Source organism: Pagrus major, chromosome 18 (genome assembly GCF_040436345.1).
Source record: "Pagrus major chromosome 18, Pma_NU_1.0".
Lineage (NCBI taxonomy): Eukaryota > Metazoa > Chordata > Actinopteri > Spariformes > Sparidae > Pagrus > Pagrus major.
The window spans coordinates 24,659,621-24,677,629 of record NC_133232.1 but is presented as its reverse complement, the minus strand read 5'-3'; the positions used below and the strand labels follow the sequence as shown (position 1 = coordinate 24,677,629).

The window sequence follows — 18,009 nt, the reverse complement described above, 5'->3', positions numbered from 1 at the left end:
GAACTTGGATTTAGATGTTGATTAGTATCATCTTTGTTATAAGACCTGTCAATCACTTCGGGAGTGACTGTATGGGCCAATCTATAATGAATTTATTCACCAGTCATCTTTCTTATGTTCTTCAAAAAATGTTAAGTTATGTATGTTTTGGTTTTAATCAAAATGGACAAAACAAGCCACTTCAAGACATTGCATCTGGCTTTAGTTAGTCTGGCTAGTTAGCTGCAGCCCTATTGATGGCCTCTAAAATAGAACAAACATAGGATCAGGATGATAGGCTGCTTAACACCTTAAAGGAGTAAGAAGTGCTGCTTTTTGACGTCAAAATCATAACTCCACCAATTTTACACATTAAAGTGTGTTTACAGGTCTTGGGGAGTACTACTGTATTTGGATAAATATATAAAGAACTAGCTTAAAGCCTTCTGTGGCTCCAGAGGAAGCTGCATGTAACCTGATAAATTGCCTCGAGTGATGTCTCTCAGTGGCTAAATTGCATTTGGGGTAATGTGGGCGCCACGTTTTGAAAAGCAGTCTAGCATTGCACTCCTATGACACTGTTCGACTCATTATTAAAAACAAATGATCAATATCGATACAGCAGAACCTACATTACCCACAATGCAATTTAGCCACTGAGTGACATCACTACACACAGCTTCCTCTGGAGCCACAAAAGGCTCTATACTCCTTTTTTACATATGCAGTAGTACTGCCCAAGACCTGTAAACACACTTAAATGTATAAAATTGGTGGAGTTACCCTTTAAACCAAAAGATGCATTGTTTCTTTAAATGAGTTCGTAGTTTCAATTTTGGGTTAAAAATTACTTGTGGTTCTTGATAAAAAAAAATTAGGGAAGATCAGGATCCGCACCACAAAGAGACATTAATAAATAGTGACTAAGACTAATGTCCTCCTCTGACTCATGCATGACTGCGAGTGTTCTGTTTTCCTGCCCTCAGCTCTCTGGCTCTGGAGGAGGAGACTGACTCCATGTCGCAGGACACGGCTGAAACCCTTCCAGAAGAGGACAGGCTGGAGGAGACCAGTGAGAGAGACGCTCTGCTCGGCTCCTCAGGAACGCCCGAGGTAGAAGACAGCTTCCTGTAGCCACACGTAGGAAACCTTGAGGGAAAAAAGAGCTCTTTTCTGGGAATTTTTTTTTTTGAACAGGTCTCGAAAAAGGGAACATGACTAAATTAGAATGTAGCAAAATTGAGACTAAGAAGGCAATCTTTGTTTTTCCACTAAGCACTCAAAAAGTTTTGCCTTTCTTTCAGTTTTTGTGTCACACTTAGTACCTCTGAAACTACAAAATGGTTCCAATTCCATTTCCATTGATTGGAAGTTTGCCACAACATATACGGTACTCTCCTCACACTCCTATAGACCATATTCACATGGCCGCCATTTTCCTCTGATGTCACGCTCAGGGTGGGAGGCTCAAATGCTGTAATCAAAAGAACGATGTTGTACGCAGGGAATCTGACAAATTGTTTTTATTTCACAGCAACCAATAAGACAATGAATAGTTAAAATCTGAAGGGACATCGGGCCGTATTTCATGGTAAAACAACATGTTTGATAACCCATTAGCTACCGTTAGACAGCAGCTAACGTCAGCTAACATTAGCATACCCTAGCTAACGTTAAATAAATGAATCCAAGATGTGCGTTGATAATTGAGGGTTAAATTACGGCTATTCTGTGGTATGATGTAACACGATCAAACAGTATCGTGAGCTAGTAGGAGGCTGAATGCTAACGTTAGCTGTAGATAATAGGTTTTCAACCTTGAAAACATCTCGATGACCCTCGGAAATTTTCATTATCCATTGTTTTTTCAGTTGCTGATCAATCGGGAAGCTGTGAAATGATAATGTATTGTCATATTCCCTACGTTTATATGACCCGCAACCTGAAATAGCCTACAGCAGTGTGACACTTGAGCTTCCCACCCTGAGTGTGACGTCATGCATTTACTGTATTTTTCATTGTTGAAAGAGACTTATGAGGCCTTATTAGACATGTGCTAGTTTAGTTAGTTACATTGAGACATATTATTGGCTGTTACTACTTTATCAACTCTTTACTGTTCACAAACAGTGGCGATTTTTAGAGAAGCGGGTAATTTTTTTTAGTTTTTTATGAAAGACTTTATTAGTTTTACAAACACAAAAGATTTACACAACGATAAAAACAAACAATAAACAAATTTACACACAAGAGAAACAGGAAAAAACAAGAATATGCAAATCCCCAAACTTTCACCAGTCATCGAAATTTAAGTGAATTGAGTAATTATGTTGCATTTTTTCCTGAAGTACAATCAACAACTGTATTCACTGTATTGTAATAGACTTTGTAAAAAGGCCTGAAATGCAGACAGATTCTACATGCACTGTTTTACGATGAGAAATACATTCTATTTAGCTACATATGCCATATAGAGGTTACCTGTTTTCTTTTTTTTGTGAAGATTATATGAAATGTATTTGTGTGTCATTTGTGAATTTTTTACTTTCCTTATGTAGTTTTATTACATAGTTCTGTGCCAGATTTGCACTTTATTTAGAAGAACGAGGATATTCATGAAGAAGATATAAATAGGATAAAGATAGAATAAATCAAAATATGTGGCTGTTACAGTAAAGCAGTTTCTTTGATGACCGGTGACTCACACAAGTGAATATAATAAACACAGCGTATCACTGCCATAGCACAAGATGGCACACGAGTGCCTTTGCATAGACTGACAGAGTTTTGTCTTGCAGCTACTGTTGCGCGCTGATATGAAGGGCTGCTGTGCTCAATAGACCTTAGATAGCCATATGTGTACATGTAAAAAATGATGCTTTTAGTCCTCTATTGCATTGTATAACATTCACTTACACAATGTTTCGACTTTCAGTACTTAATCCACCATTTAAAACAACACATTGTAACTTTCTGTAGCAATTAAAAATGCACAAGATCACTGTATCACAAGCTATGGTACCAAAGCAGTTTACAAATGTATTTTTTATATGTGCCATTTTATATGTTGTAAATGTGACAATAAATGTGTATTATCGTAGTAGCACTGGGAGTGTGACTCTTTTATGAATCATGTGAATCCAGTGGCTCTCGTCTGGCTGAACTGTCTGTCTTTTGTGCACTGTTAAAACAGCTAAAAATACTAAATTTAATAACAAAACATATTAATCCTGGTTGAAAATAATTCCTGCTGGTCTCACTTTTACAAAGCTACATTTCTTCCCGGCACATTCTCTGATAAATATTCCCATAACCTCCGTGGAAGAGGCTGCACACATCCATAATGACTTCTTTCTCACTCTACAGTCTCATATCTCTGATTCCTAGGTCAGATCTCTAAGAACCCTTTGACTTTCCTTCCCTCTCCCTCAAGTCCACGCTCTCCTGGCTAGAAAAGAATGGCTGCCATGGTTCAGCAGCAATGAAGGTGATTAGTCTCACCTCAACGGATATCTTGGGAGAATTGCGCCTTTCTGTGGCAAATTGGCACTGGCTCATTAATTTGTTGAGCGTGATATGCTGATCCGCCTCTTCACACACACACACACGCACAGTTCCCTCCACCCTCCACCACTTGCTGTCTGAGAGATTTCATGTTTGCTGTGTGACTTCTGTGGTGAAGAGACAGTAAACAAGCAGAAGGGAGTAGAAGGGCAGAGGCAAACAGAAAGGGAAGAAGGGACTTTTGTGTCAGCTCTGGATGCTGGAAACATCAGACCCAGGGAAGTTCTCTCACCCGTCTGTTAGGCTGCGGACATCAGCAGGTGAGTACATTTAAAATAAATGAGTGATGCTTCCATACAGCTGTATTTTCAGGTGTACTGACTTATTAATTCCCTGACTGTAATCATGAAATGTCAATTTCAATGAATTTCATGTTAGTTTCCTGATTTAGAAGACAAACAGTAAAACAGATTGTTACTAAGCATAGATTCATTTTTATGGTCAAAACTGCTCGGACCGGACAGAAAAGAGAAGTTAACTGGGGGGGGGGGGAGTGGTAGCACAACTTCGGAGGCGGTTTTCTCATTTCTCTCTCCGGCGCGCCACAGATCAAAAGAAGAGTGTTTCTTAGCAAACGACAACGCTCAAACTGCGGGTTTGAAGCTGATCCAGGATGCAGTCCTACCTCACTCTGCTGATGGGGATCGTGGCCTCTGCTGCTTCAGGTAAGGCCCGACAAACACTGACTGTTAAAATCTATAGCTGCTGTGTGGTCAGTGTCTTCTCTTCTTACTCCGGTTGTTTTTACACAGCTACTGTAGCTTTAAATGTGAGATCCGCAATCTGGAATAAGAACGCAAGTGAAAGAAGAGCGCTCTAAAGTGAATTCTTTATTATTTATATACTGATTTGAAGGATTTAAAGTCTGACAATACGGAGAGTTAAGTTTGTAGAAACCTCTCGAAGGTTTTTGTAAATATGGAATGAAGTCAAGCGTTTAAAATAAACTCCATGTATATTTTTTTAAATGACATGTTTGCACCACAACTAACCAATTATTTGTGCAAAATACGCTTAAAGAAAGGCCTAACATACTCTCGTGTGTGGCTCTCGAATGATTTCATCGTACATTTCATGGCATAAACTCGTGGTAGGGAGCTGAGAAAAGCTGAGAAATGCTGAGATCTGACACTGTTTTGTGTGTCATCAGCAGGACACTTGTCTGCAGCATCATGAGTTGTTTTTGGGGTCATTCTTGTGATGCTATCTTTCTCTCATCCCCACCCCCACCTCAATTTGAGTTTGGCTCTGAGCACCACATATATGGGTATCACCCGCCGAGCAACAAATTCTGATTTCATGTATTTGAATTGAACACATAAGAGCATCTGTTGTTTGGTTTAATTATGGCTGAGTGAATTAGCTTTGCTTTCTGCTGGATTACTGTATGAGGTGTAATTGGGGTCATTTTGAGGTTGGATGAATAGTTCATTTAGATGATTGAGACAGGAGCTTAGAGAAAAGGCATCTGCTTACATCAACAATCAGGAGGTTCAGATCTAAAATGCTGATTAGTTTGATTTCATTTCATTCCTGGTCTCTTTACGTGATTTTGTGTGCTGTGATGAACTGAAAAAATGCTGATCTTGGAATCTCAGTTCTGCTTCAAGCTTCAAAACACAATGTACAAACCTCTAAATGGAGAATCTGATAACCTTTATCGAAAGTGTGGACTCAACAGGTTAACAGGAAATGCATGTCAGTCTCTCACAGAAGTGGTCCAACCCCCAAAAACCTACGTTTGCAATGAATTGTCCATCTGAATAACAACAAACTTCCTCAACAAAGTCGTCATTGAGGGCATTGTTGTTTATCACTAAAACTTCAACTATCTATATTTTGTAGCAGTTTCTTCCAAAAAGATGCCTGACAAATGTAATTTCCTTTACTCGTGCTTACATTGAACACATTAAAGGATAAGTTCACCCAAAAAATGAAAATTCAGGATCATTATTTCATTATCAACTCGGAGTTGGATGAAGTTTCATAGTTCGCAAAACATTTCTGGAGCTTTACAGCAAAACAGAGTGCAGCATTCTCCTAAACAGCTGAACGAGATGGAGACTTGTTTTAAAACTTAAAAAACAACTGAAAAAAAAAAAACATTCAATGGCTCCATTCAGCTTGCCCTTCATTATCCAATTCTCTGGAAGCCCTAAAATGCCAAACTGATATGAAAAGACGTTATTTGCATCCTCAACATACAGTCAAGCTTATGCACGGGGTGAATGCTAACGCTTTTAGCTTAGCAGCTATAGTGAAGATCTCAGCTTAAAAAACAACGTAAATAACATCTATTCAAATTAACTTGGAGTCTCTGAGGCCTTAGAGACTCTAAGCCATTTTTGTTTTTTTACATTTTAAAACAAGTCCCCATCTATTTCAGTGTTTTAGGAGAATGCTGCAAAGTTGTTTTCCTGTGAAGCTCCAGAAATGTTTTGTGGACTACAAGACTTCACCTGACTTTCCATCGTCATGAAGATGAGTGGATACTGACTGAATGTTCATTTTTGGGTGAACTTATCCTTTAAACGTGTGTCCTCTCTTATTTTTATGTGCTGAACATGACAGCCCTTGTAAAAATAACATCAGACGCAAAGCTTTTTTTCATATTTACAGTTTTTATATCTCCAGTGATGAGATAGCAAGAAAAAGCAGAAGCGAGAATGATTGAAGGATGTTATCAGGGTCCAAGTCTTCAATCTGTTTCCTGGATTCAGGAGATTTCTTCCAAAATACAGCAGAATCACGATGCGGACGAGACAGCTCTCGCTTCTCAGTTGTCTTGAAAGGAACAAAACAAAAAACAAAGTCTCGAATCATAATGAGAACACACACAATAGGGCAAACATAATCTCTGAAACTTCATCCACAAAGGCAAGTTTCAATTGCCAAAAATTTAATTAACTTATTCATATTTCTTTTAATTCCTTCTCAGTGGAATGGAGGCGTCCGGTGATCAAGTTCAACTCTAAGGCGGTGGGGAGTTCAGATGTGGTGGTCAGACCTGGGACCTCTCTGGATCTGAAGTGCGAGGGCGACGGGCCCGTAAACTGGCAGACGAGGCTAGCCAAACACAGACGCTTTGTTTCTAGGGGCAACGGGAACATCCGCACCCTTAAGGTGGAGCGTCCCACTGCAGAATTCACTGGAACATACAGATGTTTTTACACTGCCATGCCAAAGCAACGTCAACTGATCTCCTCAGTGCATGTGTACGTAAAAGGTGAGCTCTGAGAAATGAGAGTCTGACTATTCTGTGTGCGCACCAGGAGGATACGCTTCCACAAGCTGTGGCAGTCAAACAGTGTCTCCAGCTCAGACAAGCTGTACTGGTTTACCTTGACTGGCTGTATTTGAGAGATTTTGGGGAATTTTGTGTGAAAATGTGTGAATGTGATAAATGTTTTGTGATTAATTGACTAAAATACCGTAGTTGTGAATGCCCTAGCTGTTAGTGCTTAAAAGGGTCATTGTCCACATGGGTTATACTTTTCTGTGATTTCCTCAGCGCCAATCTCACATTATTCCATTGTTCTATTATCTGATAAATTGTCTCCATCCCTTTCTTTACTAGATCCAAACCGTGTGTTCTGGACCAGCAGCACGTCCTTGCGGGTGGTGAGGAAGGAGGGTGAGGACTACCTGCTGCCCTGCTTGCTGACCGACCCAGCAGCCACAGACCTCGGCCTCCGCATGGACAATGGCACCAGCGTGCCGCCGGGGATGAACTTCACAGTTTACCGGCACCGTGGTATTCTCATCCACAGCCTCCACCCGAGCTTCAACGCTGACTACGTCTGCACAGCTAGGGTCAACGGAGTGGAGAAGACGTCCAAGGCCTTTTCCATCAACGTCATTCAGAGTGAGGAATGATTACCCAAAGCTGTCATCAGTAATTTGTACTTACATGTGCATCAAGTTTGATTTATGATTTCCTTTTTCTCTAGAGCTTCGCTTCCCTCCATACGTCTTCTTGGAGACGGATGAATATGTGCGCATTGTTGGAGAGGAGCTCAAGATTCGCTGCACCACACACAACCCCAACTTCAACTACAACGTCACCTGGAATTACACCACCAAGTCGGTCAGTGCAAGGCATTTTGGGAGTTTTCTTGATTGTGGTAGTAATAATAATTTGAAATCTGATTGAATTTCTTCCTTTTGTCTTCAGAGAGTGATAGTAGAGGAGAAGGTTCGCTCCGGTGGAGAGAACCGCCTTGACATAACAAGCATCCTGACCATCTCTGCTGTGGAGCTTGCAGACACAGGAAACATTTCCTGCATTGGCACAAATGAAGCAGGGGTGAACAGTTCAACGACATACCTGCTGGTTGTAGGTGAGCCGCAGAGACAGTCACTCTTGCTATGTCTCATACTAGGTTTGGGGTTAAATTAGGGTTGGGGTTTGGGGTTAAGGTTAGGGTTGGGGTTTGGGCTGGAGTTGGGGTAAGGGTTAGCCACTGAAAACAAACTGTTTGGATTTCTCTTTCAGATAAGCCCTACATCAGGCTGTTGCCCCAGCTGTCCCCTAAGCTGGCCCACCAGGGTCTTTCAGTCGAGGTGAACGAGGGAGAAGATCTGGAGCTCAGCGTGCTCATCGAAGCGTACCCCCACATCATCGAGCACAGATGGCACACCCCAACATCTCCCAACACATCCACACAGGAGCACAAGTTCATCAGATACAACAACAGGTACAAAGCCAGAGAAAAGTGGTCTGGAGATGTCAGCACAGTTTTTAAAAACAATTGTACAAGTGTACTACAGGAAGGGGAAGCTATTCTGGATTTAAAACATGCTGTCGGTGCATTTTTGGTAAAATTTGACAGGGAACATCAAGGTCATTCGTTTCCTCAGGTCATGAAACTGCGGCTAGAGGGAAGAGTGGTGTTCTCTTTTTAAATTGTTGACGTGCTCGGCGATGATACATAGGAACTGTCTGAATTCAGACCGCAGAATTAGTCACTTCAGGTCCTGTAGACATTCCTCTTTTTGGTTTGTTTATTTTAGATACCATGCAAGTCTGCAGCTGAAGAGAATGAATGCACAGGAGCAGGGGCAGTACACCTTCTATGCCAGGAGTGACTTGGCCAATGCGTCCATCACATTCCAAGTGCAAATGTATCGTAAGTGACACTGTCAAGAAATCAAATGAGTGTTGTGGCATGATTAAGCTCTCTCAGGTCGAAACATTTCTTTCAGATCTGATAAATTTTTTGATTTCTCCTCACTGGCAGAGAGACCTGTTGCCGTGGTGAGATGGGAAAACGTAACCACACTCACTTGCACCTCATTTGGCTATCCTGCTCCCAGAATCATCTGGTACCAGTGCTTTGGGATAAGGCCCACGTAAGTATCAGTGCACAGAAAAACTGATACTTTGACCCACAACAGTTGCTCGGGGCCTTTGTCTGACTGTGTGTGTGTTGCAACGAGGCAGGTGCAATGAAAATCACACGGGGCTGCAGATGGCGATCCCTCTCCAGGCTCCCACGGTGGAGGTCCAGAGGGAGGAGTACGGGGCCGTGGAGGTGGAGAGCGTCCTTACCGTGGGGCCGTCCAGCCGGAGGATGACGGTGGAGTGTGTGGCCTTCAACCTTGTTGGCGTCAGCAGCGACACCTTTGCCATGGAGGTTTCTGGTGAGCCATTTGAATGTTATCACGGAATCTGTGTCTCTCAGTTTGTTATTGCTCAGTCACGTGAATGGGTCACCTTTATAGATGTCATGAAACCGTTTTTTTCCCATAAACTATACATATGCAAACAGAATACAAATTACAAAATTAAGAAATTACTCTTTTTTTTCCTGAATTGCGTAGACAAACTCTTCACTTCCACCTTGACTGGAGCAGCAGGCATTCTGGCCATCCTCCTCGTGCTTCTGGTTTTCCTGCTTTACAAATATAAACAGGTAAGATGTACTTACATTCTTAAAGAGTAACTCCTAAACTTACTAAATTGCCTCCAGTGATGTCACTCAGTGGATAAGTTGCATTGTGGGTAATGTAGGCACCAGGTTTTAAAAGCAGTCCACTGGTCTAGCATTGCAAGTACATAAATACACATACACTACAAATTAAAACACACAAATATACAACATACAACAGTGCAAATGAGCAAAAGAGGTTATGTTTGCATCAAAATTAATGTTCAAAATATATTATATCAACATATATTTAACCTTTAAAGTGTAACCATAAAACATAGAGTGGCCTGAGGTGGAAGATATTGTTGTCCAAATATTTCCACAGGATATGAGCTACTTAGATGCAGTATTTGTGTTGTTATTGTTTATTAGCATTAGCTCCTGTTTCCATCTTCAGAAACCCAGGTATGAGATCCGTTGGAAGATCATTGAGGCAAGAGATGGAAACAACTACACCTTCATTGACCCCACTCAGCTGCCCTACAATGAGAAGTGGGAGTTCCCAAGAGACAAGCTGAAGCTGGGTTAGCACCATGTTATCCCTAACTGACTCAGATGCACTTAAATGCCAACATTTTGTAGGCTAAAATACTTTCGTGTTGTATTTTCTGTCCAACCAGGAAAGATCCTGGGTGCAGGAGCTTTCGGAAAGGTTGTTGAGGCCACAGCTTACGGTCTGGGAAGCGAGAAGGATAATATGATGCGCGTGGCTGTGAAAATGTTAAAAGGTGAGTTAATGCCAAGAACTCCGATTTGATTGGCAAATCTGAACCTTTTCCAGATAAAGTGGAGAATACCGCTGATAATGCCTCGTGGTGAAATCCTAAATCATTTGTTTCACATGATCAGATGGGATGATATAATGATGACTATTTATAATGTGTGTCTTGCAGCCAGCGCTCATTCAGATGAGAGGGAAGCTCTGATGTCTGAACTGAAGATCCTGAGCCACCTGGGACACCACAAGAACATTGTCAATCTACTGGGAGCCTGCACCTATGGAGGTCAGACAGCATCCTGTATTATGCTTGATCAAATTCAAATATTGTAAAATCCATGTTTATGAAAGTTCTCCGCCATCCAGTTGATATGAAATCTGAAATAACTTTGTTGAGAGTCACAACATACTTGTGTTTCTTCATCAGGACCGGTGCTTGTAATCACAGAATACTGCAGCCTCGGCGACCTCCTGAACTTCCTTCGCCAGAAGGCAGAGACGTTTGTGAACTTTGTCATGAACATTCCCGACATTATGGAGAACTCTAATGACTACAAGAACATCTGCAATCAGAAACACTTCATTAGAAGGTACATCACCACAAATGTGCATTTGTGAAAAACATTCAATCTGTGTTTTCTGATTCTGCTGACGTCCTCTTGGTTTTTTTTTCCATCCAACAGTGACAGTGGGATCTCCAGTACGTCCTTGAGCAGCTACTTGGAGATGAGACCTAGTCAGCTGCCAAATATGGAATCCTCTCAAGGTAAAAAGCTTTCTCACCAAGTCCCAGTTGAAATGAACACAAAGTCAGTCATAATGCTGCAGCATGCCAATGAAAAGTATGATCCTTGTTACTTCCTGACCCTGGGCGTTAGTAACATGCATATCTAATTCAAGACACTGTCTGTGAGGAGACTGCTGACTGGCCGCTGGACATCGATGACTTGCTGAGGTTTTCCTTTCAAGTGGCTCAGGGCCTGGACTTTCTGGCTGCCAAAAATGTGAGTGATTACCACATAAAGGAATAAAATGTAGACACACCTGCAACAGAAAATACTGTTCTGATTATTTACTTTACAGCAGCAGCAGCAGCAGCTGGGATGTAGAATATGCTGGTATTTACCCAGACACAACAAACAAAATCACTGTCAAACTGTGTATATGTGTGTGTTTGTGTGTGTTTGCAGTGTATTCACAGAGACATCGCTGCAAGGAATGTCCTGTTGACTGATCACAGAGTGGCCAAGATTTGTGACTTTGGTCTGGCACGTGACATCATGAATGACTCCAACTATGTGGTGAAGGGCAACGTAAGTAGATTAGATCCAACATTTACTTTAAATTTAATAGTAGTAGTAGTAGAAGTAGTTTATTTTGGTCCTTGGAAATAAAATAAATAACATTAAGGCATTAAATTAAGAGAAACTCCACCAAGTTAAAGACAATTCTTTAAAAAAAATTTTAAAAAATAACACTTTTTGTCTTTTTACATTGTGTGTGAAGGCTCGTCTGCCAGTGAAGTGGATGGCTCCAGAGAGCATCTTTGACTGTGTCTACACCGTCCAGAGTGACGTCTGGTCCTACGGCATCCTCCTGTGGGAGATCTTCTCTTTAGGTCAGAACATGTGTACACATATGCACCCTACATTCACACAATGTAGTGACATCTTTCTGATATACCAGAGGTGGCAAAATTACACCTATTCTTAACTCAGGAAGTAAAAAAATAATAATTAAAGGTAAACTCTGGTAAAAGACAAAAAGTGAAAGTAAGAAAGTACAGGCTGTGAAATGTAAAAAAGAGTATAAAAGTATCCCCCTGAAGGACATTTCTGTGCAAAGCTAACTGAACCTCACATCATATTAATATAAGTGAAAGACTAATAAACTAAATAAATAAAGGTAGGATTTGTCCGAGCTGTTCGTAAACACACCAGAAAGATAGTTTACCGTTGAGTCTCATTCCCAGGATGTCAAATACTAACATTTTGGGTTGGTAAAGTGGTAAATTTGTGTTAAAATGTTGGGAGTAAAAGTAAAAAGTTGTCAGAAAAATAAATACTCACACAGGTACCCAAAAAAATCTACTTAAGTGCAGTCACAAAGTATTTTTACTTTGTTACATTATATTATAAACAGTCAAACAGAAATTTCACATCCATAAGGAACAATGGAAAGGAGATTTTGAATCAGCCTCAGCTCAGAAAACTACACAGAACCTTTTTTTAACACCTAATTTAAAGAGAGGTATATGTGTTTTGTGCGACTGTAGTGTTGTTGAGGATCCTTTCTTCTTTCACGTCCCTGTGCACAGTGACCTGAGAAACCATTCGGTTGAACTGAGTTTGCCCTTTAAGGAGGAGACCTATATCTTAGCTTTATTTATAGCAAATGCATGCAACACAACAAACCAAACACAAAATAATAATAATGGGTTTCTTTCATTGACTTGTATGCCCTGAAATGCTCTGAACTTGTGGCCATGTTTGTGATGTTCATGTTAGTGTCTTGTAAGCCAATATGGGCTGTTAAGTGCACAACACTTAAAGGTGCAATCTGTAAAAGCATACCACCTGTTGTTAAAACAAATATGGGACAGTATATCGCTATAGTAACTGCTAACTGCTGCAAACTGTAGCTGCCCTTAGCTAGTTAGCCCAGCCAGCCATGCAGCTAGCAGCCCGGACCCGGAGTTTGGTGAACTGGGAGACTGCTGGTGTTTACACTGCTAGTTCAGGAGCTTTAGACTGGGACAGGTCGGCGCTAGCAGGTTAGCGTACTAACTTCAGTAGATGTCTTTGCAACACAATACATAGAGGCCACGTCAGAGCTGTTATTTCTCCACAATTTGTTGATAGTTTTCATTTTTGAATGCTTTCAGCTAAACTTCTTACATATTGCACTTTTAAATAAACAAAACCATCAATCATCAATCAATCAATCATACACATGATTTGCTTGCCTTAAATTACAGTATATGTCCCTCTGTTAGGCAAGAGCCCGTACCCCAGCATGGCTGTGGACTCCAGGTTCTACAAGATGGTGAAGCGTGGCTACCAGATGTCCCAACCAGACTTTGCTCCCCCCGAGATGTAAGCTCCACCCTTCAGCGACATAAAGAAGTCTGCCACATGAAAAGACTATCACTGCCGCTATTTCTTTAAAACGCCTCTTGTCCAGCCAATCTTAATTCTCTACTTTGTGTCACCTGATTATCAGTTGAGTTTTACTGGAGAATCAAGTGACTATCAGCTGCATTTTAACAACTGAGTCAACGTCTCAGGCTCTGAGAGACTGTTGTGTTAATGCTGTGGTCCTTTGTGCTAACCTGTGACAACCGCTGCTAACACGCAGAAGCAACTTGCAACATTTAAGTTTATATAAGCTTTCACAAGAACTGATTTATAAAAACAGCTGATCCTAAATTGATTTCAGTTTTTCCCAAATGTTCATCCCGAACTGAACAAAGATCCCTTTATTCTTTGCTGCCCTTATCTTACATAAATAACAGCCACACGAGGCAACCTCATGAAGAACTTCCATTATTCCTGATTTTAATGTACTTGCTTTGGGTTATCTTCTAACCCCAAACTTAAAAAGTAACAGACCTCAACTCCGTCTTAACAAGACACTGTGATGGAAAAATAAAGAGAGTGTTTTTCCCAGTCTCTCAGAGGGGCCTAACATCTGGGTTTGCTGATTTGGTGTGGCTGTCACACTCCCCGGAATAACTATGCTGTGGAAAACTGAGGGGACTGGATCTGAGTCAGGGCCTAATCATCTGTTGTTCTGCTGTGAGTCAGGCCTCAGTTCTGCCTGTTAGCCACATGATCTCGATGCTAGGGAGCCATGTAACTGCTATTTCACGGCAGCGAAATGAGACTGGAGGGGCAGGGGTGTTTATGAACAAGCCTCTCTATAAGCCGCTCCTTTCGCTGTCTAGTTTGACTCGATACGGATTCATGATCTTACACCAAAAAGATTAAGCAGTGAAAAGTGTGCGCTTAGTATAAATCTTCTCTGAAATGAGTCTGTTTACTATGTATGGTCTATTTGTCCTCTTGTTTCAGCTACACGATCATGAAGATGTGCTGGAATCTGGAACCTACAGAGCGGCCAACGTTTAGCAAGATCACTCAGATGATAGAAAGACTGCTTGGGGACCAACCTGAGCAGGAACAGGTGAGTGAGAGCGTGGCAGGGCTCAGTGACTCCAGTCTGGCTTTGCAAAAACTATCCATGGAACAAAGCATGTGACGAAGATGTCCTTAGGAAACCCTCATTTTTTTCCCACTTAATTCTCCCGAAGACACAGCAGATTTAGCATTACTGTCAAACCAATTTGTGATAAAATCTTATTTAGGAGCTGTTGCCAATGGATTTGAGACAAGGAAACATCCTCTGCTGCATAAACAAGGAACCTAAAATTGTGTTTTTGATAGAAAATACTGTTTGAATGCAAGAAACATTTGTCACATGAATCTAAAGATTGGGGGGCTTTTTTGAGACTCCTCATCCTAATGATGCCTCTCTCCACAGCTAATTTACCAAAATGTGGAGCAGCAGGTTACGGAGGGTGAAGTGTGTGACGAGCCCAAGTGCTGCGATGGCCCCTGTGACCAGTCTTGTGACCACGAGGAAGAGGAGCAGCCTCTGATGAAGACCAACAACTACCAGTTCTGTTGAAAAGCCAGAACCCGCCAAACAATCAATCAATCAGTCAGTCAATCAATCAGCAGACCAATCACTCATCAGCAGGCATCAGGAAAGTACGATCATCAATGGTACAACAGCTTGGACAGTTGCAGAGAGAGTCGCCTTCACAGCTATTTTTTGCCCCGTCGTGTCTGCTCGCCAGACAGACGAGCAGCTGCAGCAAGCATGTGACTTGCTTCTTTGCAGACCATGACTAGAAATTGCCACGTCCAACACCGACTGCAGACATGAAAGGAGGAAATAAACCGCATAAGCATCCGAAGCTGTACCTTATCCTAACAGATTGTTTATCACTGCCTCTGTTATGCATCTGAGGTCTTATCTGTTGCAGGAGAATCTGCTTGTCCTTTCCTCTGAGAGTGTTCTTAATCCTATATTTTACACCATGTTTATTACTTTTTTTTTTTTACTGCCCGAAGAGAGTGCATGTCTTGTTTTTTGCGGAGATTTCAGTCACTTTTGTCAGCAGGTTCACTTCCTTTTCATCATTTTACTGCATGCGTTCCTCAGAGGAAGCAACCCAACAGTCTGCCCATCTTCATGCGCTCTCTAAGTTTATTATCTGCTCACTTTAATTGAACAATGTGAGTGTTTTTCAATGCTATAAACAGGCCAAATCGACCGTGGAGAAGGCAAAGAATGACCGCGTTGTTTTCCTCTCTGTGCTCTGGTCATTGCCATGTTTCTTGTGACACACTTACAGTAGCTGTCAGTCAGTGGCGACATGTGATTGTTCCACTTCAATCCAATTCATTAACCAGTGCTTCGTGTGATTGAGGAGCAGGGGACACAGCTGAGCTGAGCTGGGAAATCTGTGGATCCGTCACGGATCGGATGAACAATGGTTCATGTTTGACAATGTGAAAGTTTTTCGGGGATTTTTTTTTGCATGGCACAACCGACTCCTCTCATTTCCTGTAGAGTTAGACGTGTGTTTTGGATGTAAGCCTCACTGATGTTTGTATGTAGCAGTCAGCCTACACTGCCAACTGTATGAAGATTTTTAGAATAACACATAAGCTATAATGTATATCTAAAAATGTATAAATCTCATGATGTAAATCGAGAATAATCTTTATTTTCGCTTAAATGTTGTAGAATAGATAGTAGTATCAATAGTTCATATATGTGTTTTGTGGATTTTTTTGTGCAAATGAGACAATCAATGCAAAAGCTGCCAATTAAATCACTGAAAAACTGCAGAGGTGTTGAAGTATTACCACTGAAACCACTGTCAAGTTTATATACTGGATTGTGATGCGGTGCCTGTTTTTCTTGTGGCGATAGAAACCATGCTGCTTCTCTCCACACTTCCTTTTTTTTATTGGATAACGTCCAATCTGCATTTCCTCTGGAACATTTCCCACAGTGTCTGTGTACATTGCACAACTCTGAAATCTTCATAGGGAAGTGTTCATCCCACCGCTGAGACTACAGAACGTCTAAATGCTTTTCCTCCTTTGTGTGGTTTCAGCTAAAATCATATTTCTTCTTTTGTCATAGCTCCCCACTTTCAGATTTGTTTCTACTTTGTGAGGTGCCAGATATTGCAGAGTTTGAGTAAAGCATCATAATCTCCACAGTGCTTCTGCAGAGTCATTCTCTGCTCCAGAAACACCTCAGAAGGAATTTCTCCTAACAGTGGTCCAAAAAAGATCACTTGTCTTTTTTAATGAACTTTTTGCCAACAGCACAAACAAACATCCCAGGCTTCAGTTTTAAAGTTATAAAAAGCAGAAATAACAAGCTCAAGAGCGCAAGAACATAAAACACGAAAGGAAAGGTAAAAACTACAAAAGCATAATAGGTCTCCTGTAAAATATTTGTGTTCTGTGTTGTTGGTCGTTAAGCTTCATTAGATTAATAGAGTAAATTTACTTAGGCAGACATGTGAGATGTTGAAGTTATTTCAAGCCAAGTAGGTTATTTCCTAATTTTATTATTATTGCTGCGAGTCTTTCTTCATGAAACTTAGTGGAGGCAAAGCATGGGCATGGGAAACGTTTAAAACGTGGGTGGGACAATCTCTGAGCAGATGTCATGATTCCTTCTAACAGGTGGATCGATACTTATATCTGGATAAAACTATCTTGAGAAAATGATGGGTTCATTTAAATCCAGACGTATATCTGAAGATATTAAAAAGCTAAAAGTATAGAAATGTATTTGATGACTAATTTATTTATTTTGTGGCACAGGCCCCTGATATATAGACTGCTTTTTGGCTAAAAATATAATTGCTAACATTTCAAAAAGCAAATAACTTCAAATCCAACACATAGAACCAAATAAAAATAATAAAATCTTACAGTTAGTGCTCCTCCCTGCCGTGATATCCTCAAATCCTGTTTTGTTAAGTTCATTTGTTCCTTCTTTTCCTCTTCATTTCATCTCTTTCTTTCTCTCCCTTTCACGTTCGCCATCTTAATTTCCTCTTTCCTGTCATGTTTCCCTTCTTCCTACCTGGCAAACTGTCTTCGTTCGAGGCTTAGTTAACTAGTTAACGTGAGCGGTGTGCACGTGCTGGTGTGTATCTGTGTGTGCTATGGGTCAATCTGCGAGTACGAAAGCAGAATGGATTTGATAATAAAGTACCGACAGAGCGCTCTGAAAAGAGTGCCGAGTGAATTAGACAGACGCCTTTTCAACATGGTAAAAGTAGGGGGGGACGAAACACTAATTTGTCATCGTGATTTAGTATAACGGCTCCGACACCCATGAGTCAAAGTCCCCTGAGCTCTTTGTACACAATTCCAGTAAATTCACAATCCAGATGCCTTTGCCTAAGGCAAAAACCCACAATCAAATGCATTGTTAAAAACTAGGTTATTACAGAGGTCCAAGTTGAAAGAAAAAATTGTAAAATAAAATACAGAGGGAATTGGATTTAAAGTGTCCCTCTTTGCATATATTAACACATTCAGAATAAGAATAACATGTAGGTGAGGAACACCTACTATTGAACTAATACTATTGAAAATTTTTCCTGATTGTACCTACGTACCTTTACATGACATCACATCATATTGTTTCAGATTTGTTGTAGTACTTTTACTTTGGGATAGAATCTGAAACATTCCTCCGGAACTGGTAATGAAG

At 40.9% G+C, this 18,009-nt stretch overlaps 2 protein-coding genes across 2 annotated transcripts in view; both read left to right on the top strand.

Moving 5' to 3' along the window:
• pdgfrb (platelet-derived growth factor receptor, beta polypeptide) overlaps positions 1-3,082 on the top strand; it is a 31,966-nt gene extending 28,884 nt beyond the window's left edge. The window contains exon 23 of the mRNA XM_073486413.1: positions 966-3,082. Within this exon, the coding sequence (XP_073342514.1) occupies positions 966-1,113 (148 nt within the window). The 3' untranslated portion in view covers positions 1,114-3,082. The remainder of the gene's footprint in view (positions 1-965) is intronic.
• A 637-nt stretch (positions 3,083-3,719) lies between these two features.
• On the top strand, positions 3,720-16,110 carry LOC141012870 (macrophage colony-stimulating factor 1 receptor 1-like). The gene is made up of 22 exons (XM_073486414.1): positions 3,720-3,803; positions 4,092-4,208; positions 6,482-6,769; positions 7,121-7,408; positions 7,494-7,630; positions 7,718-7,883; positions 8,039-8,240; positions 8,557-8,672; positions 8,784-8,895; positions 8,987-9,186; positions 9,367-9,458; positions 9,871-9,997; positions 10,094-10,201; positions 10,367-10,477; positions 10,619-10,781; positions 10,875-10,957; positions 11,092-11,195; positions 11,382-11,504; positions 11,698-11,809; positions 13,187-13,286; positions 14,265-14,376; positions 14,734-16,110. The coding sequence occupies exons 2-22, from the start codon at positions 4,157-4,159 to the stop codon at positions 14,878-14,880; spliced, it is 2,943 nt and encodes a 980-aa protein (XP_073342515.1). The 5' UTR covers positions 3,720-3,803; positions 4,092-4,156; the 3' UTR covers positions 14,881-16,110.
• The last annotated feature ends 1,899 nt before the right edge of the window (positions 16,111-18,009 follow it).